This window comes from Tilletiopsis washingtonensis (assembly GCF_003144115.1).
Source record: "Tilletiopsis washingtonensis strain MCA 4186 unplaced genomic scaffold FA09scaffold_11, whole genome shotgun sequence".
Lineage (NCBI taxonomy): Eukaryota > Fungi > Basidiomycota > Exobasidiomycetes > Entylomatales > Tilletiopsis > Tilletiopsis washingtonensis.
In genome coordinates this window covers 476,240-499,039 of record NW_020312008.1, presented here as the reverse complement: position 1 = coordinate 499,039, position 22,800 = coordinate 476,240, and the positions used below count along the sequence as shown (strand labels likewise).

Here is a 22,800-nt window from a genome sequence, read left to right as displayed (position 1 = left end):
AGAGCGCGCGCACCACGCTGACGGCCGCGCCGCTGATCCTGCCTTCGCACCTCCATCATCTCGCCGGCGAGCTCGACGTCCGCTTCCCTCATCGCTCACTTCCTCAACACACGCACCTCTTCGCCCGCATCCTCTCCACACACCTCTTCGCCCACAATCTCGCACCAGTCGCCGCGTGGCCGTGGCCCGCCTCCGCAGTCGCGACAGCCGCGCAGTCCCTCGTCGAAGCGGCGCGCATTTGCGCCGCTCCGCTGACGGCCCGGCGCTGTCTACGCCTGGCGCAGCCAGAGCAAGCGACTCGCGATCGACGACGACGAGACTGCTGCATTTGCGCCTCATCACACACATTGCGCCCGCCGCGGCCTAGCCGCCGCGCGAGCATCTTCGATGCAGGCGCCCAAGCTGGAGGTCGACGAGTCGCGCCCTGCCTCGCGCCACGCGTCGCAGGGCCTGCCGGGCGCAGGCACGGGCGCGAGCACGGAGGACGCCATCTGTCTCGACGACAGCTCCGACGAGGACATGTCGGTGTCGGGCGCGTCTGAGTCCGGCGATCAGGACGAGGTGGACGAGCTGCTCGATGCGCCGGAAGAGCAGGAGCCGCAGCCAGAGCCGCAGCCAGAGCCGCAGCCAGAGCCGCAGCCAGAGGCGCAGCCAGAGCCGGAGCTGCAGCCTGAGGCGCAGCCAGACCCGGAGCTGCAGCCTGAGGCGCAGCCAGAGCCTCAGCAGCTGCAGCAGGTTGAGCCGCAGCAGCAGGCTCAGCCGCAGCCGCAGCCTCAGCTGCTGCCGCAGCCGCAGTCGCTGCCGCACCTGCTGCCGAAGAAGCCAGCTGTTAGAGCGGTGCAGGCGGTGCGCGAGATGGAAGAGGGCGAGATGTCCTCATCTCAAGGTGAGTAACGCTGCTGAGCTGAGAGCTAGCCAGTGGCTAAGCACAGCACCACACAGACACCGATATGCTGCCGTACGGTCCGCCTTCGCCTCCGTCGGCAGCGGCCTCTGCGAGTGCTCGGCCGGCGCCGACTGCCACAGCGCCGCTGTCGCCGCTGCCGCCACCGCAGCTGCCACAAGCCTCCACGTCGAACGGCCAGCCGCAGCGCAACCGCTCGCCACCGCCGCCTCTGCCGCGCGGAGAGCATGCATCTCCATCGCATCGCTCTGTTGCGCACTTCGATACACAGCGTTCTCCTCCGTCTCATGACTCCGAGTTCTCCTCGACGTCACGTCGTGGTGCGTGGCGGCCGTCACCGCCGCCGTCGGCACCGCTGCCGCACTCCGGCGCGGCCGCTCCGTACGTCTCGTACGAGCTCGAGAAGAAGGTACAAGCGCACGGTCGCACACTCTTCTCCTACAACAAGCGCGTTCACGAGCTTGAGGCCGGGCGCGAGGAGCTGGACAAAGGTCACGAGGCGCTCTTGTCGGCCACACGACAGCGCTTCGAGGAGAACGAGTCTCGCTTCGATGCGCAGGAGGCGCGTCTGAAGGAGCACGACGCGCGCTACGAGGCGCTGGAAGCGCGCTTCTCGGCGTTAATCGAGAAGCAAGACCGACATTACGATGCTCAGCATCGCCGGATGGAGAAGGCAGAGCTCCGCTCCGACAAGATCGAACGTCGCGCCGACGCACTGGAGCGCGAGAACACGAAGCTGATGCAGCGGCTCGAGGATGCTGAGCTTGTCATCCAGCAGCTGTCCGCGGAAGCAAGTCGTGTGCGTCGACTGGCGCAGGGCGCGCTCGAGAAGTCACCAGATGGAGCGACTCAGACTGCCGAGTCGAGCGTGGCAGAGTCGTCGCGCAAGCGTGCACGCGAGCACGATGAGGATGCCTCTGCCGACAGAGACGCTCAGCGCCCGCGCGTGACAGGCGCAGCTGCACCTGCCACCTCCATGGACATCGGTTCTGCGTCGCCGGCCATGGGCAGCCTGCCCGACGCGTTCTTGCCCGATAGCAGGGCTGCTGCCCCTGCATCTCGGGCCCCGCCCATTGATTCGCATGTCAGTCACGTCTCGTCCGAGCAGCCACCGCCTGGCGGCGAGATCTTCGAACCGCTCGCGGCGACATTCAAAGACGTGCAGCAGGGATTCGGCCACAGCACCGGCTTCGGCGCTCTCCGCATCGATCGAGTGCGCTCGGATCTCCTGCTTCGCTATCCGAATGCGCTGTACCGAGCCGGCTACAATTCTCTTGCAGCCTACCTCATCGACGCGCATCAGTTTCTCCGCCTGCGCGTCGAGTCTGGCGGCCTGTATGGCGAGACCAGGCTCAAGCTCGAAGACGTGAATCGTCCCTGGCGTGCCGAGCAAGCGCCGGTGGATGCCAGATTTGAGAGCGTCATCCAAGGCCTCTGGCACGCGCTTGGCGACTCTGCACAGCCAGAGGCTCGCCTGCAACCTGCTTTCAATGCATCGGAGGGCAGCCGCGTCGCTGCGACTCAGACGGCGATGTGTCCCGGCGGGGAGCGCTTTGCGCCGCTCAGTGAGTATGATGCGCACAGCACAGCGTGATGGCTCTGACATGCCGCTCGCAGTCAACGCGATCCTCAAGGTGCACAGCTCGGGACCGCATCATTTCAGCACGTTTGCGTCGCTCCGTTCCGAAGCGGTGTTTGAGTGCATGCTCGAAGACACGCCTCAGGCGTACGAGATCGCGGGCGCCGAGACGTGGGGCCACTACCTCATTCTCGCGTATCCATACGTGCCCATCAACCTCACGGTCAAGAAGGGCAACGTGCGCTCCCAGCTTGGCGAGGAAGACTTCAACCTCAGGCTGGCCTCGGTGCAGGCTCCCTGGCGCTGTGCTCCCGCCGCTGTGGACGCACAGTTCGTCTCACGTGTCATGCAGGCCGACCCAAAGACGCCGCGCACAGCGGTGCTGCAGGCCTCCACGTCTGGCGATTTGGGTCCGCTTCGTGCGCCTTCGCCGCTTGCTCGCTCATTCGAGACACGTCAAGCGGCGCAGGCTCTGAGCGGCGACCCGGCAGATTACTATTGCCTCGTCGACTGCCTGCGCACGCTGACGCACGGGCTGCTGCTCTCCAAGCTCGGCCCCGAGCTGCGAACGCGACTGTCCAGTCCGGTCTACGAAGTGCGGATCACGCAGACCGGCGGGCTGATCAATTACCTCAAGGCTGCAAGCAAGCTTGTCAATCTCAATCTGAAGGCTGGTGTCACCGCCAAGGTAGCGCTCGTCGATCTTCGCCGTCCATTCTTCGATGACGCGCACAACGAGGCGTACCTCCAGTACGCTGGCGCGCCAAAGATTGAGCAGGTTCAGGAGTACGACCCGCTCGAGCGTCAGCAGCTCAAGTCGCTCCAGGTTCAGCATTTCGAGCCGCTCATGCTCTTCGCAATCATCGACTGCCTTCGAGCAGACGAAGACGTGCTCAAGCAAGGCCTGCCCCTGACCACGCTCGGCACCGAGCTGCGGGACCGCTTGGGTGCTGAGGCCTACTCGGCTCACATCAAGCCGGCGGGCGGGCTGCTCAACTTCATGAAGAGCGCGAGCTCCCTGCTCAACCTGCGTTTCGACTACTACGGCGATATGGCACACGTCACCCTGGTCGACGGCCGCGACAATCCTTTCTTCGACGCTGAGCGCAACGACGAGTACTTCGCCCACGTCACCAACCTCACCAACCTCATGGATGCGACCAACGGCAACCCAGCGCCCGCTGCTTGATGTGCTGCTGCTCTCTCATCCCTCTCTGGCCACCTGCACCGCTTCTGGTCCCTCATTCACGTCCTTCTCGCTTCTGGCCCCTTCACTCACGCTATACCGCACACACATTCGAGTCACCCTCCTCACCCATGCCATCTGGTCGCGAATGTCACATGCCATTGTCCCGTCTGACAGCGTGCCTAGGTGCCCTTCTGGATGACGACGCTGCCCGCGAGGCCGGCGGCCTGGATGCTCTGCGTCTCGTCGGCGATGGGCTTGGGGGGGAACGACGCCTGCAGCACGTAGCTGCGTGAGGGGTTCGGATGCGATCTGCGGGAGGCCAAGCGTCAGCGATGACAAGGTCTTACGCACAGAGCACGATGCGGCATGCTCCATGCACAGAGCATCACTCACGCATCGATCCAGCGTCTGATGTCTGCGACGGTGTGCGACGTGTTGAAGCGAGCGCTGACGCGCTGGCCGTCGATGAGGCGAATCTGCAGCGTCGTCGTGGGCTGCGCATCGTCGATCTCAAACGCCACGTTGGTGGGGTTGGGTGCGCGCGTAGCAGGAGCAGCAGCTGGCTGCGCAGACGACGACGGCGTGGGTGCCGGACTGCCGAGACGCTGGCCGCTGCCGCCGAACGGCTTCATGGGCGCGGGAGGCGGCGGCGTGTACTTCTCGTCGGTGCGGCGCGCCACGCGCAGCTCGACGGGCTGGCCGAAGCGCACGCCGAGCAGTGCCAGCGGCGCACGTCCATTGTTGATCTGCGCCAGCGTCTGCGCGTGCGCCGGGTCGTCGTAGCGCATCAATGGACCGTCCTCGACGCTGAAGCCGTCCTGCCAGAAGGTGAGGTGACGGATCACAGTCTCCTCCGCCACGGGCGCCTCTTCCTCCTCAGCACCAGCCAACTCATCCTCCTCCTCTGCCTCCTGCCCAATCGTGCGTCCGCGGCCGCTGAAGCTCGGGCCGGTGCCGCCCGTGCGCGACAGCGTGCCCTCCTCCTCCGGATCCGGTCCACGTGCTCCGGCCTCCTGCGCCTGCCTCAGAATGTCCGCCACCACGTCGGGCTGCGGACCACGCGCGCCGCGATTCGGGTTGACGACGTTGAGGCCGCTGCGCTCGCCGCCGGCGTAGAAGTTGGCCGGGTCGCGTCCGTCATCGGACTCGTCGTCAGAGTCGTCGCCGGCTGGTCCAGAGGGGCCGCCGCTGCCGCTGCCTTGAGCTGCAGCCAAGTCGCGGAACGTGGCAATGCCGCCGCGCCCGCCGCCCGCCGTGAAGCCGCCAGCGCCGCTGCGAGCTGGCGCCGCCGAGGCAGCCGGACGGCCCCAGCCCTCGGGCATGGGCTCAGCCGGAGCACCAGAGAGCGTGCGCGGGCCCGTTGAAGAGGCCGCTGGAAGCGCACGGGTGAGCAACGAGTGTGGAGCGGGGCTGCACGGGCTCTTGGCTGGCTGCACGTACCAGGCGCTGAGCTCGCCACAGGCTCGTCTTCTTCGTCGTCGGCGGCAGCAGCAGCAGGCGTGCCCGCTGTAGCTGTATCGCCGCCCGACTCGAAGTAGTTGGCCACGGCCATCTCGACGTCGCCGCCGGCCGCGTCGAGGAAGAACCTGGCCGGGCGCTCGTGTCAGCGGAGTGCCGCAGCGCAGAGCATCAGCGCGACTCACTTTGCGCGCTCGGCCTCGCAGCCGGTGATGCTGGTGAACTGCGCGACGGAGTCGTCCATTGCTGAGTGTGGGACGGTGGGGATGATGAGGTAGAGAAGGTGCCCGTGATGCACCGGCCTCACGGCGCACGGACTTCGAGGGCGCGCAGCACCTCCACCAACGCGCGGCTGCCTTACGTAAGCGTGCGCCGCCTCCTCACCTCCCTCAAGTCCTCTTTCTCTCCCTCGGCGCATCTCGATCTTCTGGGTATCTGATGACATTGCACGGCCCGCGTCAGACAGCACATCCTGCGCAAGGAGATGAAGCCTGCATGCCTGCTGCCAGCTCAAAGCGTCGGGCTCGAGATCAAGAACAGCGCCGCCTCATTCGCCTTGACCCAGCGCGCCACGGCCGACGCCGCCGCCACAAGGGCGCCGCGCGGCAGGTTCGGCCCGGCGGCCATGTACAGCTCAAACGGCGGCGTGACCCATGCCAGCACGGCCTCGTGCGCCGTGCGGCAGATGTGCATCTGCGGCGTGCTGCTGCTGGCCGGCGCCGCTGGCTCGTCGGAGGCGGTCCGTGAATGCGAGGAGCTGGCGGTGCCGCCTGTGCGCGCCGGCGGGTGGGACGCCAGCACGGAGGTCGGCACGCCTCGTCTCGGCTCCTCTGGCGCTTTCGCTGCTACGACAGGCGTGCCTTTGGCGGCAGCAGCGGCGCTCTGCTCCTCGTCCTGCGCGCGCGCGCGGGCGCGCGCCTTGCGCGCACGGCCATGCACGGCGTCGTGCGCGACGTTGTAGAGCGTCAGCAGGCGCTGCTGCGCCTCGCTGCCCGCCTCGTACGGCGCCTCGAAGCGCGGCGCCGTGAGCTGCACATTGGCACGCCACTTGAAAACGAAGTGCCGCAGGCCGGCAATGCCCATGTCGTCTGCCGAGTACGGCGACGCAGGCAGCGCGCCCAGAAGACGCGGCAGCAGCCCGGTGGTCTGCAATGACTGAGGGCAGTCGTCTGAGCATCGCGTGTAAGCTCCATTGCCAGCTGACTCACAGACAGGATGCTCTTGCGCCACGCACTGAGCTCTGAGAAGCCGCCCGGGTTGCCCGTCACGAGCACGAGGGCGAGATCGGGCTGCCTCGTGCCGCCGCCCGAAGCGCCCGGCTTCACCTCTGCCAGCGCGGCTTCCTCTGCGTCGTTCGCATCGAGAAACGAGACATGCGCGTAGACGAAGCCCTGCGGTGCAAACTTGGGCAGGCAGATGGGCACCCAGCTCTCAGTGCCGCTCTCGCGCAGCGCCTTTGTGCCGTACACGGTGTTGATGAGCAGCTGGCAGTCGACGGGATGCACCGAGTGTCGCCGTGGGCGCGCAAGCGTCACGATGCGCTGTCGGGCCAGAAGCAAGACGTACAGCACATCCTTGGGACGCTCGGTGCCGCGGGCGGGGCCGAGGAGTGAGCCGACATCGTCGCGCAGCGCCGGCAGCAGGCGCAGAGGCTGCAGCGCGCCCAGCGGCACAGCAGGATCCTTCTGCAGACGGCGCACGAGCGAGTCGAGCAGCCCATCGGTGCCTTCGAGCAAGCGGCGCAAGTCGAAGTTGGCCGCACGCGCAAAGAGCCTGCTCAGTTGACTGCCAGAGACTAGCGAGACGATGGCGAAGTGCAGATACTCGAGATGGCTGCGTCGCGTGCTTTCGGCCTCGCCCCACGCCGAGATGCAGACGAGATAGAGCGGCGGACGCAGCAGATACGTCACTTGCTCTCGTGGCGCCAGCTCGAGCACCTCCCGCGATGCCTCTTGCAGCTTATTGCCGCCCACGCCGGCGTAGTTGGACACAAGCGCCTGCATGACTGCCACTCGCATCGTCGCCGCCTCGTCCTCCAGATCATCCGCTGCCTCATGCTCCTTGAGCAGCGCCGCGAGCTCCTCTGACGGCCCGTCAGCGGACGGGTCTTGCTTGCGTCTGAGCGCAGTGGCTGCTTCGGCGCGAGCCAACCGGGCGCTCGTGAGCGTAGAGACGTAGACGGGCTTGCCAGCGGCTGAGAGCACATAGTACTGCCGTTCAGGAAAGCGAGGCTGTGAGGACGACGGATCTGGTGGGTCTCCGTCGCCTGGCGGCAGGATTGCTCCAAGGGCATGCGGATCAGACAAGTCTGAAGCGCGGCAAAGGTCGTAAGCAAGCCAGCTCTGCGATGCAAGCGCCGCAAGGACGGCTGTCAGTACTCACCAGTCTCGCTGATGTTCTCCTCCTCCCGCACCTTCTCCAGCTCTCTCCGTCTCCGCCTCTCTTCGCGAGCCTTTGCCTTTGCCTGCGCCTCTACATCGGCAGCGTCGACAGGCGTGCGAGAAGACGATGCTTCGGCGCGCCCGCTCCTGCTCTCGCCCGCGGACGATTGCGCAGCACTGCTCTTCTTGCGCGGCTTCGACACGGGAAACGAGCCGCGCGGCAGTTTTGGTTGCGGCGGCTGTGCGCTCGATGCCGCTGCCGAAGGGGAGGATGCCTGCTCGGCGACCGTTGTCTCAGAGCTCACTGGGCTGGGAGCGCCCCACCACCTCCGCAGACCGCTCGGACCAGGAGCGGAATCGATCGAAGAAGTGTCACTCGCCTCGCTCGAGGCAGAGTATCCGCCGAGGCCCAATCGCTTCAGCGAGGGCGCGCTGATCTTGAGCGACGGCGGCATAGTCGGCAGCGTCGTGAGCGTCGACCATCCCCAGCCTGTGCCCGCACTTGGCTCTTCGCTCGAGCTGCCCTCGGCTACCGAAGCGGCCTGCTGCCCTGTCACCGGCGCGGGCTCGGCATCAGACGCGGCCAGACTTGGTGCCTGCGCGACGCCGGAGTCTTGCGCCGCTTCGTGGGAAGACCGACCGGCCGGCTCGCGATCTGTGTCCGCCTCGCTCGAGCCCTCTGCTTCGTCGACGCTCACGTTTGGCAGCTCGCCCTCGATGGCGTGGCGCAGGCGCGAAGCCAGGTCTGAGCCGCTGGCGGACGGCAGCGACGTCAAGCCCGGGCGCGCTTCCTCGGGCGCAGACAGTTCAGCGCCGGCGCTCGGCGCTCCCTCGCTCTCACTGTCCACGCTGAGTAGCAGCGAGCCAGAGGCGCCAGTGGCGACGGCATCGCTGAGCTCGGCAGACGTGCCGGCGCCCTTGCTGCCGCTCAGCGTGCGGCGCACGAGTGGCGGTGGGCGGGCCAGCGCGACGGCGAGGGAGGAGTGTGCGGCCGAGGAGAGACGCGGCGCGGCGGCATTGGCGGGCCGCTGCAGGATGAAGGAAGCGGCGGGCGACGGCGCCGCAGAGGAAGCGGCAGAGGCTGCGCCCAACGGCGGACGCGAGGGCGGAGAGGGAGCGGGCGTGACGCTCACCGTCGGCGGCGGCGAGTGGGCCGGCACGGCGAGCGCGGCGAAGCTGCGGGCAGCGCTGGGCGCCGCTGCATCTGCGCCAGACTCGCTGGCGGCCATCAGCCGGCTGGCAGGCGCTGCGTGGCTGGTGATGAGAGGTGAGTGGAGGAAGCGTGGTGGCGAGGACACAAGAGCAGCGCACGGCGCACGGCGCAGCTCCACGTCGGCCGCCTGCCCTCGCGATCCCGATCCCGCGGCTCTCTCGCCGCCTTTCCCACGCGCCCAACTTGGGGCTCTCGACTGCCACTTCGCCGGCCTGGCGCGGCCACGCCCCGTTTTGACTCATACGGCGCATGAACAGTCTTACGAAGGGTCTGAAGAATCAATACATTCACGAGGACGAAGAGTCGGCGTGCTTGACGCAAGGCAGGCGGCGGATGGAGCATCAAGGAACGGTGCCGTGTTGCCCGCTTGCTGCTGCAGCCGGCACGAAGCTCAGCAGCACACTTGGCCCTCCTACGAGTAGCGGCGCAGCAGGTCCGCCTCGAGCTGCTTGATGCGTCGATTGATCGGGTCTGAGCCATGCACGCGGAACGCCTCGAGTTCGGGAGCGGCGTAGATCGCCGGACCTGCCGTCGTGCGGCGTCAGCGCGCGCTCACACCACAGCCATCTGTCGCGCGCCGTCGCTGACTGACGGCTCATCTCGGAGAAGATGCGCTTCACAAGTGCACCTTGGTAGCTTGAGCGTAAGATGCAAGTCGTGCAATGCTTGTGCTGAGACTCACGCCAGTGCCTCTGCTCCCAGGCCTCCTTTGGCGCATGCGTCCCCGGCGCCGACTTGCCGCGAGCGCGCTTCTTCTTGGGCGGCGCAGAGGACGAGCTGCCCGGCTCTTGTTTCTCGCCCTTGACGCGCGGAGGTGGAGATGCAGAAGTCGGACGCTTCATGATAAACGTGTGTGAGGCGAGAGCAAGAGGGAGCTGAGCCTGGCTGACGAGGCGAGAGAGGCGCGATGAGGTGGTGAAGCGGAGAGAGGCACGGCGGCTGTGGGGCTGGCTGATGAGCCTTGACTCGCCTTGCCGTCCGTGCGAGGCCAACAAACGGTGCCGGAAGCCGACTTCGACTTGATCGACGGCGGTCCACGAGTGAGGCCAGATCGCAGAGGGGCCGGGCCGCAGCTCGCGCGGGGAACGCTGCGGAGGTGCGCGATTTGCCCACGACGGCGCCGCGCCGCGCGAGCCCTCCGCCCGTCCCACCACCACCGCCTTGCTCCAGGTTCGACGAGCCGTCCGCATCTCTACACGTCCTCTCTTCTTCCGCCTGGTCGATCGCAGTGCTGCTCCTCGTCTCACCCGCGCGCATACACTCGCCATGCACAGCCGCCTGCGGCCCGCCTCGCGCCTCTCGCGCGAGCATGTGGCGCGAGGCGCGCACTATGTCCGCGAGCATCTCGATCTGGATGTGAGCGCAGCTGCTCAAGACGCACAACGCATCAGCAGGAGCGTCTCTGACCGCGCTCTCGCAGGTCGCAGAGTTCATCGAAGCCCTCTCGATGTGCCTGGTCGAGCTGCCACGCGCCGTTCCCCTCGCGCAGGACACGCCGGCGACGAGCACGTACCACCTTGGCATCTTGTCACTGCCGCTGGAGGAGTACAGCTGGCAGGACGACATAGCATCCCTACTGCTTGAGAGCATCGCAGGAGGCAGAGAATGCCTCACAGAGGCGATCAGGCAGATGTCGCGGCCGTCGGCTACCTCAGTGGCGGATCTGGAGGCAGATGACGGCGACGTGACGTCCGGCGAGTGCAGCCACATTGCAGGCAGACACCTGCGCTGACCGAGAAGAACAGGAGCACGTCCGCGAGGCTTTACTGAAGTTCTCTTCCGCAAGAGCGACGTCCAGTCCATGCCGCAGCGCGGTCTGAGCGTCTTCGATGCCATGCACGCTCCGCTCGTCACGCAGTTCGACCTCGACCTGCCCATCGCTCTCGTCGAGCTAGCGCGCGACGACGCGCCAGACGAGCCGGCGTGGACGCGTGACCGGCTGCTGTGCGAACAGAGCGTCTCGAGAGGGCGCAGTTGCGAACTGACGCGCCTCTTGCAGCGACGCACGAGTCATGGGCTCGAAAGAGGAGATCGCAGCGCTGCGCCGCAGCATCGCGGAGGCCCAGCCTGTAGCACTCGATGACTCTGCGAAAGCTGCTGAGTTCCGAGAGCTGTCAGAGGGCCTCGAAGCAGAGCGCGATGCCGACGCGATGCTCCTTGTGAGTCGTCGACGTGACGTGGCCAAAGTGTCTCCGCTGACCGTCCCTAAGCCGCGCTCGATGACGCCTCCGATCTTCGCGAATGCTGCTCTTGCGCACGGCAGCTCTCGCGTCTGGACTATGGAGGGCCTTCTTCGTTCAGACATCTTTGCAGGCCTCGAACGAGCGGCTAGGATAGCGGCGCGTGTGGGGACGGAGGCGCGCTTCACTGCGGTGACGCGAGAGGGGATCACCGAATGGAACGCATGGGGTGAGTGTCCGAGCTGGTCGTTGAGCGTTGTAATGTCGATGCTAACGTGCCATCAGAGGACATTGTACTACCAGCGAGCAGTCCAAGCGCCGCGACAAGCTCCTCACCCCACGATGCTGCCACGATCAACTTCTCGACGCTGACCGTCGATGGATCGAAAGGAGAACCGCAACAGCCAACGTCGCAGCGCGACTCTAACCTCGAGCTCGATCAGCTCATTGATCCACACGCCTTGGAAGAAGGTAGGTGATCATTTTGTACCACGCATCGAAAGCGCGTGTCGCTGACGCTTGCGTGGCAGACGCTTTTGTCCTGCCGCTTGCCCGCACGCTCTCGACTCGCATGAACAGCGGAGCGAGCGACCGGTGAGCAATGCGCTGCGTAGCATCCAGCGAAGGCTGATCATCCTTTACGTATCAGCAGCAGTCAGATGCTGCGGTACGAGCGGCCATTGCTCGCTGCGCTCAGCGAGATCGCAGCCGAGACTCGACCGACGGCACTGGAGGCGCCGACACACTCAAGATTGCCGCTGCCTCCGCATGCTCTGGCTCTCGTCCGCGATGAGCGCCTCAGACGACCTCGCGGCGCAGCGCTGCTACTTGACAGTGAGCACCCTGATCCTCCGCCTCTGCCAGCGAGCTGACCTTCCTCTGGCAGACGTGGAGCTCGAAGTGATCAGTCGCGAAGACACTCGCGCGAGCGTCGCTCCACAGTCCATTATCGAGCTGCTGTCCGCCTCCGACAAGCGTGCCTTGCGCACAGCGACAAGTGCGGGCCTCCGACTCCGGCCTCGTGCGGCCACAGGCCTGGCTTCGCTGAACATCGAACTGCCAAGCAGAGTCTTCGCCGCTTCTGACTCCGCGCTGCTATCGCGACAGCTTCTTGATGAGCAATTAGTCTTTGCTGGCGCTGCAGACGACACGGCGATCGAAGACGCCCTGGAGCGAGAGGTGCGTGCCACAGTGGGCAGCTTGGACGCGTCTGCTCAAAGCAGCGATGCTGCACCCTCTGCGTCGCCTTCTCCGCTGCTCAAGGCCACATTGCCTCGCGATCGAGGCCGAGTCTCAAGTTTGAGGCTAGCCGAATCTGAGCGGATCGCAACGCCGGATGCGCCGCTGCTGTTCAATATCGGCCGCAGGACCGCTGGGCCCTCAGTCGAGCCTTCGCCGTTCCGCTTTGAGGCGCCACTAAGCGTTGCGTCGTCCGACTACGACGAGCTGGTCGATGATGGGGGCGTCTACGTCGATGAGATCCTGAGCCTGGACCCCGAGCTCTCACGCGAGTCCTTTGATCTGCGCAGCCGTTTCTCGCAGATTGACGAGTCACCGCCGCTGCTCGAGCCATCGGACCTCTACCTCGATCGCGAGCAGAGCGGAGCGCATCAGCTCGGCGTCTCAGACCTCAACGAGGCCACAGCACAATTACCGCTCCAGTCATCGCCGCACGCAGAGCGCGTCATTGAACGCGGCCGCAGCAGGGACCCGGGCCCGTCTCGACCATTGAAGCGAGGCCATGCTCCATCGGCGCTCGAGCAAGCCATCAAGCAGCGCAAGCTTGCTGATGCGCCCGCCGTGTCGAGGTCCGAAGGCACGGCGGCTCCCTCGGCTTTGGATCAGCTCGATACGTTCCTCGCCATGCGTGGCGTAGAAGGCAGGCGAAGTCGGCCGCCTGCAGCCCTCGAGCAGCCAACTGTCGCCACTCGACCAGCTGTGCAAGAAGCCAGCACCCCAGCGCCGCGACCGGCTTCGCCAGCGTTCGCAATCTCAGACGACGACGAGCAGCCCGGTCAGGACTGGGAGCGCCACTTCTACATCGCGACTACGCGGCTACTCAACAATCGTCTGCTGCTTAGCGCTCTACCAGCGCAGAATGTGCATTGCAGCGGTGAACCCACCCACGGCATGGCTGACCCTCATCCCATCAGATCGCACTCATCGAGCGAGATGGCCTCGACGCAGATCTGTGGCTCGACGCCCGCAGTGCGTGCATCTTCGTCAAGGTGTCAATGCTTCCGGCTGCTCTCTCTCCCGAAGCAAGAGGCGTCGCGAACCTGCGTCCTCTGCTTCTTTCCTCGCGACACGACCGCGTCCTAGTCGTGGTCGAGCAGTACTCGTCGCTCGGGAACCGCGTCGAGATCACGGCGCCGCTGCAGCGCGCACTTGACGCGCTCGGAAGCTGGCTAGAAGAAGTGCGCCAAGAGAAGGCGGGCGACGGGCCGGAACTCCGCTTCGTGCTTGTCCGATCGCCGCGCGAAGCGGCGACGTGTGCACGAGAGTGGGGGGCGCAGCTGGAAGAAGAGGCAGATGCCAGCGCGGCTACGGAGGCGGGCGATCAACGAGTGACTGCCGCTGCGCTCTGGCGTGGTAGAGACATGTGGCTGCCGGAAGAGGAGCGCGAGGTGAGCAGCCCTCAAAGCGCAGTGGCCGCTCTTGGCTGATAACGGCATATGCAGGACGAAGCCCGCTTGTCCGACGCTGGCGCCAGTCCGTTCGCTGCCAGTCTCATCGTTGCCGTCGCTGGCTCGGTGGCAGCTTGGATCGCACAGCCTCTTGAGCACAAGCTCTGGCAGCTCGGCGATGCGCTCGGGCCGATCAGTGAGTGGCTTGTCAGCGACGTCGTTCTTGTGGCACCTCTGACTTGTGTGCACGACAGGGACTCGCCGGCTGCACGAAGCGCTGAGCGACGATTGCGCGTGAAGCGTGCACGACGGCGCGTCGAGTGATGGGGACGATTGCATTGCGCGTCATCGTTCCGGCTCCAACGCCTCGCCAACGCGCCACAGCAATTCTTCGCATCCCCACTGCGTCGTCAGCGAGACGCCGACGGGCCAGCCATCCTGCGCGACGCCCGCCGGCACGCTCAGCGCCGGCAGGCCCGCCAGGCTGGCGGGCACCGTCAGCACGTCCTGCACGTACGGCGACGCGCGTGCCGCTGCGCCCTGCGGCGGCGCTGCGCCGTCGGACGCCGGCAGCATGGACTCGAGCGTCGGCGCGGTGCGCACACTCGAGGGCGAAAGCAGCACATCCACGCCCGCGTCTCGCGCTGCCGGGCCGGGCGAAGCGCGCAGCACAGAAGGCAGGCGCAACACGCTGTCAAAGTCGTGCTGGATGCGCAGCCGCGTGCGCTGCGCCTGGAGAAAGTAGTTGTCGAAGGCATCGGCGGTGAGGGCGTACGTGCCGAGGAGGATGCGACGCTGAGCCTCGGCGCCGAAGCCTGAGCTGCGCGTCGCGGCATACGCATGAGTGCTGCCGTCGTCAATGCCAGCGGTGTCGTCGCTTCGATGGCCTGTGTGTGTGTGTGTGTGAGAGAGAGCAGTGTCAGCGCAACGCACCGTTCAGCAAGCGCCCAAGGGAAAGACGCACCATAGCGCACGCCATCGTAGCGCGCCAGATTGCTGCTCGCCTCGGCGCTGGCGAGGACGTAGTAGGTGCTGAGTGCCTGCGGCGTCGAGGGCAGGCTGACGCTGTGCAGCGTGGCGCCGGCGTCGCGCAGGCGCGCGAGCGCTCGTTGCACGCAAGGCACGACTTGAGGCTCGAGCTCAGCGGGGAAGTACTCCTAGAGAGCGAGCCGGTTCAGCTCCTAAGAGAGGGTGGAATATCGAGAAGGAAAGAAGGAGAAGGCCGGGGCGCCCGAAGAGGGGGGGGGGGGGAACTCACTCGGGGCACGCCTATCCTCACGCCCTTCAGCGAGCCTTTGCGAGGCAAAGCACTGTCTGCCACCTCCTTCGCTTTCCTACGTGTCTCCTCCGGAATAGCAGAGGGATCCTTGGGGTCGTACTCGCTGAGCACATCTGCGTCGCTCACATCAGTGGGCATGTCTATGCTGCAAGACGCTCAAACGGGACAAACGCACCGAAAGTCGTGCGGATGTCCTCGCAGGAGCGCGCCAAGATGCCGACGGTGTCGAGACTGTCTGCGTACGCGACGAGGCCCCAGCGGCTGAGCAGCCCGTAGGATGGCTTGAGCCCCCACACGCCGCAGTACGACGCGGGCAGACGGATCGAGCCGCCGGTGTCTGAGGCCAGTGCGCTAAAGGAACCAAGAGGTGAGCAGCTGCTGCCCGGCTTGAAGCGCAGCTGTGCTGTAGTGCGGTGAAGCGGCCTGATGCGCACAGGATCTCCCCCCTCCCCCCTTCCCCTCCTTCCTCCCCCCTCCCCCTGGCCCCCTCCCCCTCCCCCCTCCCCTTTCTTCCTCACCCCGCGTGCCCTCATCTCTTTTCTCCCTTCCCCTCCCCTCTTCTCCAGCACCACACTCACACCCGACAAAGGCCCGCCCTGACGCTCGCCGCCGCACCTCCCGAGCTGCCGCCGGCGACGCGCGGCTCATGGTACGTGCGATGTCGCTGTCTGCCTCCCTCTTCGTTGTGGCCCAGGGCCGTCGCGGCCGGCGCGGCGGGGTTCAGCACGGGGCCGTGCAGGGAGTGCACGTTGGCCGAGCTGCAATGGCGCGGATGTTGAGCGCCGAGAGAGAGGCAAGGCGCCAGGGGAGAGCGGGCAACACGCACCCCATGCCAAACTCGTCGCAGTTCGTCTTGCCCACCACAACGGCGCCCGCCGCGCGCAGGCGCTGCACGACCGTGGCGTCAAAGGGCGACGTATAGTCTGTCGTCGTGCGCCATGCGCCGTCGCCATTCGCCACGTCAGCGCCCCTTCTCCACATCGCTGCTGCACCACCACCACCAACCAACGCACCACGCAGCATCGCACTGCCACACGTCGTCGGCATGTCGCGCGTGCACAGGTTGGCCTTGACGCTGGCACTCCAGCCCGCCAGCGGTCCAGTACTGGGCCCGGCGTGCGTCTGTGACTGCGACGGCGGCGGAGCGAGGTGTGCGAGCGCGTTGTGCGGGTCGTGCGCGCCGTCGACGGGGCTGGGCGGGTGCGCATGGAAGCTGCGGCTGCGCCCCGGAACGCGCGGGCGGGCTAGACGCCGAAGCGCCACACCAGCACCCGCGGGAGTGGACAGTGCCAGCCGGGGCGGACGCATGGCGATTGCCAAGCCGGAGTGTGGGGTCGTGGAGGAGGGTGCGCGGTGGGAAGGCAAGATGCCAAGAGGTCGATGCGGCGCCTCCACCGCCGCACCTCGCGCGCCGCATGGCACATCGGCCGAGACGCCGACAGTTTCCCACGCGCTCAAGCCGCGCCAAGGCCTTATCTTGATCGGCCCAACCGCCGCGCGGTGCGCCGCTGCCGAGGCGCTATTCTTCTCGGCGCCGGCGCAGCACCACGGCTCGTCTCAGGCCGCCACGATTGTACCGCTGCGTCGGCCTCGCTGCATCCTGACTCTCGACCACTACCATCTCAACACCCCTGGTCAAGCGTACAACCATGAGCGCACCCGTCACCGGCGTCTTTGTGCTCGTGCGCCACGGCGACCGCCAGGGCTTCTACCAGAACCCCATCTCCTACGCGTGAGAGGCCTCCCCTGCTCTCCTTGCGCATGCATGCGCTGACCCCGCCTCTGGGCTGGACAGCGCATCGGACACCAACCTGACTGTGGCAGGCTATCTGCAGGGCTATGCCAACGGCCAGGATCTGCGCCAGCGCTACCTCAACGACTCGAGCGCGACGCGCATTGCGAGCCTGGATGCGCAAGTGCATCGCGGCAGGAGCGTCAAGATTGTCGCGGATGCGGGGGGAGAGGGGAGTGTGATTGTCGACACTGCCAATGCTCTCGCTCAAGGTACGGCGACTCACATCGAGCTGACGCCGCAGCAACGCTGACTGTGTACCGCTTGCAGGACTCTACCCGCCCTACCCCGAGTCCATTACCCTCGCCAACGGCCAGAATGTGACGTGGGAGAACCGGGCACAGCTCATCGAGATCGAGACAGTCGAGCCGGAGCAGTCGGTTGCGCTCGAGGGATGGACGCAATGCAGTGCATGGCAGCAGCGCCTCGCGTGAGTCGTCCCTACAGTGTTTCCCCCCCCCCCCCCCCCACCTTGCTAGCCAAGCGAAAAGGCGGATGCTGATGTAGCTGCCCGCGATAACAGGGAGTACTACGAGACGCAGTGGGGCCGGCAATCGGCCTTCCTGGCAGAGACCTTCTACAACCGCACCGACGTGCTAGGCGATCGACCTCGCAAGTACCAGAACGCCTGGAATCTGTGAGCTGCCACCCACACCGTGCAGAGCTTGGCCCTCTCCCCCGCTCACTCGCGCCGTCTCAGCTTCGACTTCCTCAACGTCGAGTCGATCCATAACGCCACCCTCGCGCCTCAGATCTCCGACGACACCCTGTTCCGCGCCAAGCGTTTCGCCGACATTCACGAGTCTTACGCTTTCGGCCCACCTGAGGTGGGATCCATCGGCAACATTGCCGGCCACGCCTTCTCCGCTACGCTGCTCGACGACATGTCGCGCCTCTCCAACGCCAGCGACGCGCTCAGCATCAGCATCGTCGCCGCGTCGTACAAGCTCTTCCTGAGCATGGCCACGCTGCTCGACGTGCAAGAGTACATGCCGCGTGACTCCGTCGTCGACTATGCCTCGACGTTCCTCTTCGAACTGCACAGCGACGACTCGTTCCGGCTGCTCTTCCGCAACGGCTCTGCGGGCGAGTGGGCGCCGCTGTCCATCCTCGGCGCCGAGGCGGGCGCGCTGCTCCCACGCGCGCAGCTCGAGCAGCACCTCAGGCCGCTGGCCGTCGAGTCGCTGGCCGAGTGGTGCGATGCGTGCGGCGAGACGAGCGCGAGGGGCTGCGACACGCTGGCGGCGCTCAACGGCACGGGCGGAGCTGGCTTTGCGAGCCCGGCAAGCACGGAGGGCAGACAACGAGTGAGCCCCGTGGTGGCGGGCGTCATTGGCGCACTCGTGGCGCTGGCCGTTGCCGCGGCGCTGCTGGCGCTGTGGGTGTGGGTGAGAGGCATGCCGGCGTACACTGGCCACGCTGGCGAGAAGAAGAAGAAGCGCGGCGGCGGCGGGTACGCTGGACATGAACTCTCGCCGCGCAGCTCGAACCCACACGCCGGCTCCCAGGCCGAGCTCGTGAGCGGCAAGCCGGCGGCTGCCGAGGCTTGAGCTCGAGAGCCAAGATGTACATAACTAAGACTCGACCTCCCGCACTCCCTCGCTGGATTGCAGGTCGTAGGTCGTTGTCGCTCGATCCGTGTTTCGTCAAATGAATACCAACCTTTGCTTGCTGCTCGATGCCGCCACGGAGTTTCTTCATCTTCAGCCTTGGCGTCGAGCAGTCTGCCGCTTTCTCGTGCCAGGGTGCCTCTCTCGATTGACAGCGCTCTGCAGCGCCATAGGAGGACGAGCGTAGCCGCAGCGACTTCCGGCCTGCGGTGTCGAAGATGGCATGATTCGCGTGGGACTCTCGCTGCTGGTGTTGCTGCCGTCGGGGCTGCGGGTCTGCCTGCTGTCTCCGCTGCGTGGTGCTGCGGCTGGGCCCGCCCGTTCGGCACGCAACGGAGCTTGGCATGCACCGGAGCCGCAGATACTGCTCGCCGAGGGTGTAGGTCCAGAGCTGTGCTGGCTCGATGCTGCTGCCGCTGCTGCTGCCGCTGCTGCTGGACCAGGCACAGCATCAGCCCAGCCGAGTAAGAATGCGCTTTTCCGCATGCGCCCACACCCGCGCGTCGAAGACGCGTTCGGACCCGCTGAAGAGCACCGCACGCCGAGAGGCGCTGAGAAGTGGCCACCCGTGACGGTGCCGGGGCACTTCTGCTTCGCTCGGCCGTCGCAGAAACTGGTGCTGTCGAGGCCAGCACTCGACTGCGCGCTTCTTGTTCAGATGCCACTTCCACGCCTGCTTCCGCGGATGCACGCGGCCCGTGCCGGGCGCGTGTGGCAGCAAGAGGCGGGCGTCCAGGTGGGCGGCATGCGGCTTCGAGACGCAGCTGCGAGATGCAGTCTGCGCTCTGAGCGCTGGCCACCAGCATGCAGCATGCAGCAGCAGCTCCAGCCGCAGATGCGTGCCTTCAAATTCACAAAGCGGCAGAGGAAGCAGGAGCAGCAACAGATGCGGTGCCGCAGCACTTGGCCAGATCTGGCACTAAGTTCAGGGTCCGCCTGGGCACGCGCAAGCTCAGGCCGCCGCCGCCTGCCGCGACGGGGCGGAGTTGCGCAGAAACGGGCCTCGACTCTCGAGCCGCGCCGATCTCAGACGTTGCTGTGCTTGGCGTGCCTTCTCGGGTCGCTCTCACTGCCATCCGCGTTGATGCGCTGCAACACCTTCCACTGGGCGCTCTCGACCGTAGCAAGGTACGCCGAATGCCATCGCGTCCAGCCTTGTGGCTGTCTCGTCCAGATGCAGGTACAGCCTTGCGTCAACGCATTACTTCGCGACGCCTCGAGTCGGCATCGCCAAACCTCGGGCCGGAACTAACACCTGGGCGCGCACTGGGCCCGACTGCGGTGCAGGTGGCGGCAGCAACGGGCTGCGAGGCAACATGCGTCGTACCCACAGCGCTGCGCCTTGCTTGCGGACAGCACCGCCGCGGGAGCGTCGAGCACGGCAAGGACGGTCCACAGCGAGCTGCTGAGGGAGAAAGGGCAAAAAGGGGAGGCTGCGCGGGCGAGATGCACCCAGCTCGTGCTCGCCTGGACGTGCAGCAAGGTCGGGCGTGCGAGTGGCTTCGGGGAGGACGAATGCCTACATAAGGCGCTCGTGCTCGCCCACTCAAGCCTGTCCTCACTATCCTCCTCGCCTCAAGCTGTCGCACTTCATGCGCTTCGCTCGTCTTCTCCTCCTCTGTGCGCTCGCGGCGCACGGCGTCGTCGCGCAGAGCGGCGGCGTCACCAACGGCACGATCGGCTCCGAGCCGGGCACGCTGCCCTCGACGGGCGAGCCGGTGCCCACGGTGCCCGAGCCTATCCCTGTCGAGCCCACGCCGGTTGACCCGCCCACCACGGGCGAGCCTCCGACGCCTGCGCCGCCGGGCGACGACCCTCCGACGACGGGCGAGCCCACGATGCCCGCCGACCCCCCCACCACGCCGAGCGAGCCTACCGAGCCGCCGACCAACACGACGCTGCCCGAGATGCCTGCGCCCATCAATGGCACGCTGCCGCTCAATGGCACGCTGCCGATCAACGGCACGCAGCCCGGCAACGGCACGCTGCTCGAGTCGAACACGACGAGCACCGACCCGGCCACGTGGCCGCTGAGCGTGCCCGACGGCGACTGGAACTACGCGGGCGAGTTTGTGGCGCCCTACACGCCGCCCGACGTCGCCGCCGACCAGGCGCTCATCGAGCTGGCCTACATTGCCAACATCTCCGGCACGGCCGACTGTCTTGCCCGTGCGCGCGAGCCTGACATGGCCGAGGCGCTGCGCCGGCGTGCTGAGCTCGAGGAGCAGCCGGGCTACATGGCGCGCCGGGCGCTGCTGCCGACGCTCTGCCTGCCGCCGTACCAGATGATCGACGTCTCCTTCCACTGGCTCGCCGGTGACGAGGCAGGCAAGGTCATCGTCGACTCTGCCGCGCTCGATGCCGAGATCCAGATCCTGCGCGTCAAGTACGCAAAGATGCGCATCCTCTTCCGCGTCGTGCAGCGTCAAGTGTGAACGGGCGTCACGACTCGCAGCGTCTTCTGGCGCTACAACAAGTCGAATGCGCGGGCCGCCTACGCGCTCATGGGCCAGTACAAGCGCACGGCCGGCACGTTCAAGCGCGACCACCTCAACATCTTCCTCGTCAACTCGATCAGCGCGCCCGACGGCGATGCCCTCGCCGGCACGTGCACCTTCCCCACGGCCGGCCGCGAGCCGCAGGACGGCGACGGCTGCATCGTCGATGTCGGCACGCTGACGGGCCACAAGACACGGCCCAACAAGTTCAACGACTTTACGGGCAACACGCTCGTGCACGAAGTCGGTGAGTTCGCCCGGGCAGGACCGGGGAGCAGAGCATGGCGCTGACCAGCCCCCTCTCCCCGAACAGGCCACTGGCTCAACCTGCTGCACCCGTTCCAAGGCGGCTGTCGCGGCACCGACGGCGTGCGCGACACGCTGCAGTACCCGACGATGTCCTGGGACGCTCGTCAGACGGCCTGCGCGCGCACCTCGGCCGAGCCGGTGCGCAACCCCATGGCATACACATTTGCGTTTGAGTCGCCCAACGTCTGGACGCCGGGCCAGCAGGTGCGCCCCCCGCCGCGCAGGGTCCGTCTTTCACCGCCGCCCGCCGCTGACCCCCCACCTTCTACACCGCCAGGCCAGGGCTCACACGGCCATCGTCACGACGCGCCGCGGCCTGCGCCAGTCGCCGTGCCAGTTCTCGGTGCGCGACGTGCCCGCAAGCCGGCCGTGGCGCCGGCAGTCGGCCGAGGGCATCTGTGCGCAGACGCAGCTGCAGCTCTCGAGTGCGTGCTGGCAGTGGCCGGGCTCCCACGCCCTCTGGCCGCATCGCTGACCGCTCATGCGTGGTCCAGACTTCGATGCAGCGCCCCTCTCCATCACCGGATTTTTTAATGACGATTCTCCCCGCCTTGAAGGGGGCCCCGCCGTGCTGGCGCCCGACACGACGATTGCGGCGCAGGCGCAGCCCGCTGCCGCATCCGACGGCGGCAAGCTCGGCGCCGTGGGCGGCGAGATCCGCGATGCCAACGGCAACGTCATCGACTCGGGCGTCGAGACGAGCAGCTCGGGAAAGCCAAGCGGCGCCAAGGCAGCTGTCGCGCCCGCGCGCATCTCGCTCGCCGTCGCAGTGCTCCTCGCTGCTGGCGCTGCGCTCCTCGTGTAGCAGCCCAGCCTGACTGGCCCCCGATCCGCGCCCTCTCTTGGTCCTTCTCCCACTCTCGTGTGTCACCCTTTCGCCTCTGCCGCGACGTCTCCGCCCGTCTCTCGCTTCTTCCACCCCTGTCTCGCTCTGTCCGTCCCTGTCTCACCCAGCGCCAGCCGCGACGCTCCCCGTCGCGAGCGCCTCAATCGCACTCGCTTTCACTGTGATCGATTGAGCGTCCCTTTCGCTAGCCCTTGTTGTCGGAGCGAGCAGCTGTCTACTGCTTGTCGGACTGCAGCTTCTCGTAGAACGTGTCGCGGCGCTTGACCGAGGGCACGTGGACGCCGTACCTGCGGGGCGCAGAGGGGAGTGAGCAGGGCAGCTCGCGGGGGTGCGCTGCAGCGCGGCCGACGAAGGCGCAGCAGGCAAGGGCTGCGGGGCAGAGGTGCGCAGCGCGACAGGCGCAGCAGAGGCGCACTGCGGCATGCGCAGACGCCGCCCGCTGCTGGCCGCCGGTGCGCCGGCGCGCGCGACTCGCAACCCGCCCGGCATGGCTGGCGCCAGTAGCAGCACGTCTCTGCGCCCGCGAGCGCTCTGCCGCTCTGCTCCCTCTTGCAGCAGACAGCATTTACTGTCTCTGCTCCTGCAGCACTCTGGCCTGTGCGCGCACGCACCAGTAGGCGTAGCCGAGGGCGGTGCCGCCGCCGAGGGCGACGCTGAGGTCGAGGATGAGGCGCTTGCGCAGCTTGCCGGTGATGGCGGGGATGGCTCCGACGGGCATGCTGGGCGGGGCTGGCACAGGAGAGACGGTCAGTGTGTGCAGGCTCGCTGAGCGGGTGCAGGCGACGCACAAGAGGTGCGGGACGGACGGGTGGAGATGGAGGCGGGACAGAGGCGAAGCTGCCCTGGCGCCAGCAGCTCGAGTCGATGGCGCGGCGATGAACGGGTGCGCCGCACGCGCGGGTGGGCTTGCCAGAGTCGCGCACGCAGCCCGCAC

At 66.8% G+C, this 22,800-nt stretch overlaps 7 protein-coding genes across 7 annotated transcripts; 2 read left to right on the top strand and 5 right to left on the bottom strand.

The window, feature by feature from the left end:
* Nucleotides 1-45: 45 nt before the first annotated feature.
* On the top strand, nt 46-3,823 carry FA09DRAFT_34526 (hypothetical protein). Its single transcript, XM_025744683.1, has 3 exons — nt 46-886; nt 943-2,469; nt 2,522-3,823. Exons 1-3 carry the CDS (start codon nt 388-390, stop codon nt 3,670-3,672), a joined length of 3,177 nt encoding a protein of 1,058 aa, XP_025598250.1. The 5' UTR covers nt 46-387; the 3' UTR covers nt 3,673-3,823.
* Nucleotides 3,804-5,392, bottom strand: FA09DRAFT_330129 (SEP-domain-containing protein). Its single transcript, XM_025742475.1, has 4 exons — nt 5,316-5,392; nt 5,113-5,258; nt 4,066-5,044; nt 3,804-3,981 (listed from the first exon to the last, which is right to left on the bottom strand). Exons 1-4 carry the CDS (start codon nt 5,372-5,374, stop codon nt 3,852-3,854), a joined length of 1,314 nt encoding a protein of 437 aa, XP_025598249.1. The 5' UTR covers nt 5,375-5,392; the 3' UTR covers nt 3,804-3,851.
* Nucleotides 5,393-5,557: 165 nt separating this feature from the next.
* FA09DRAFT_360768 (DUF254-domain-containing protein) lies at nt 5,558-8,794 on the bottom strand. The gene is made up of 3 exons (XM_025745272.1): nt 7,513-8,794; nt 6,339-7,438; nt 5,558-6,285 (listed from the first exon to the last, which is right to left on the bottom strand). Exons 1-3 carry the CDS (start codon nt 8,738-8,740, stop codon nt 5,641-5,643), a joined length of 2,973 nt encoding a protein of 990 aa, XP_025598248.1. The 5' UTR covers nt 8,741-8,794; the 3' UTR covers nt 5,558-5,640.
* Nucleotides 8,795-13,876: 5,082 nt separating this feature from the next.
* Nucleotides 13,877-16,118, bottom strand: FA09DRAFT_297842 (amidase signature enzyme; the record flags this gene model as incomplete). The annotated part of the gene is made up of 7 exons (XM_025740221.1): nt 13,877-14,418; nt 14,496-14,688; nt 14,790-14,923; nt 14,986-15,161; nt 15,389-15,568; nt 15,637-15,733; nt 15,824-16,118. The coding sequence occupies 7 exons, from the start codon at nt 16,116-16,118 to the stop codon at nt 13,877-13,879; spliced, it is 1,617 nt and encodes a 538-aa protein (XP_025598247.1).
* A 230-nt stretch (nt 16,119-16,348) lies between these two features.
* FA09DRAFT_318965 (phosphoglycerate mutase-like protein) lies at nt 16,349-18,280 on the top strand. Its single transcript, XM_025740919.1, has 5 exons — nt 16,349-16,542; nt 16,606-16,814; nt 16,873-17,032; nt 17,126-17,239; nt 17,303-18,280. Exons 1-5 carry the CDS (start codon nt 16,460-16,462, stop codon nt 18,150-18,152), a joined length of 1,416 nt encoding a protein of 471 aa, XP_025598246.1. The 5' UTR covers nt 16,349-16,459; the 3' UTR covers nt 18,153-18,280.
* A 2,950-nt stretch (nt 18,281-21,230) lies between these two features.
* Nucleotides 21,231-21,868, bottom strand: FA09DRAFT_34384 (hypothetical protein). The gene has a single exon (XM_025744621.1). The coding sequence runs from the start codon at nt 21,770-21,772 to the stop codon at nt 21,305-21,307; it is 468 nt and encodes a 155-aa protein (XP_025598245.1). The 5' UTR covers nt 21,773-21,868; the 3' UTR covers nt 21,231-21,304.
* FA09DRAFT_330125 (hypothetical protein) lies at nt 21,675-22,595 on the bottom strand. Its single transcript, XM_025742474.1, has 2 exons — nt 22,478-22,595; nt 21,675-22,153 (listed from the first exon to the last, which is right to left on the bottom strand). The coding sequence occupies exons 1-2, from the start codon at nt 22,582-22,584 to the stop codon at nt 22,081-22,083; spliced, it is 180 nt and encodes a 59-aa protein (XP_025598244.1). The 5' UTR covers nt 22,585-22,595; the 3' UTR covers nt 21,675-22,080.
* Nucleotides 22,596-22,800: the final 205 nt, after the last annotated feature.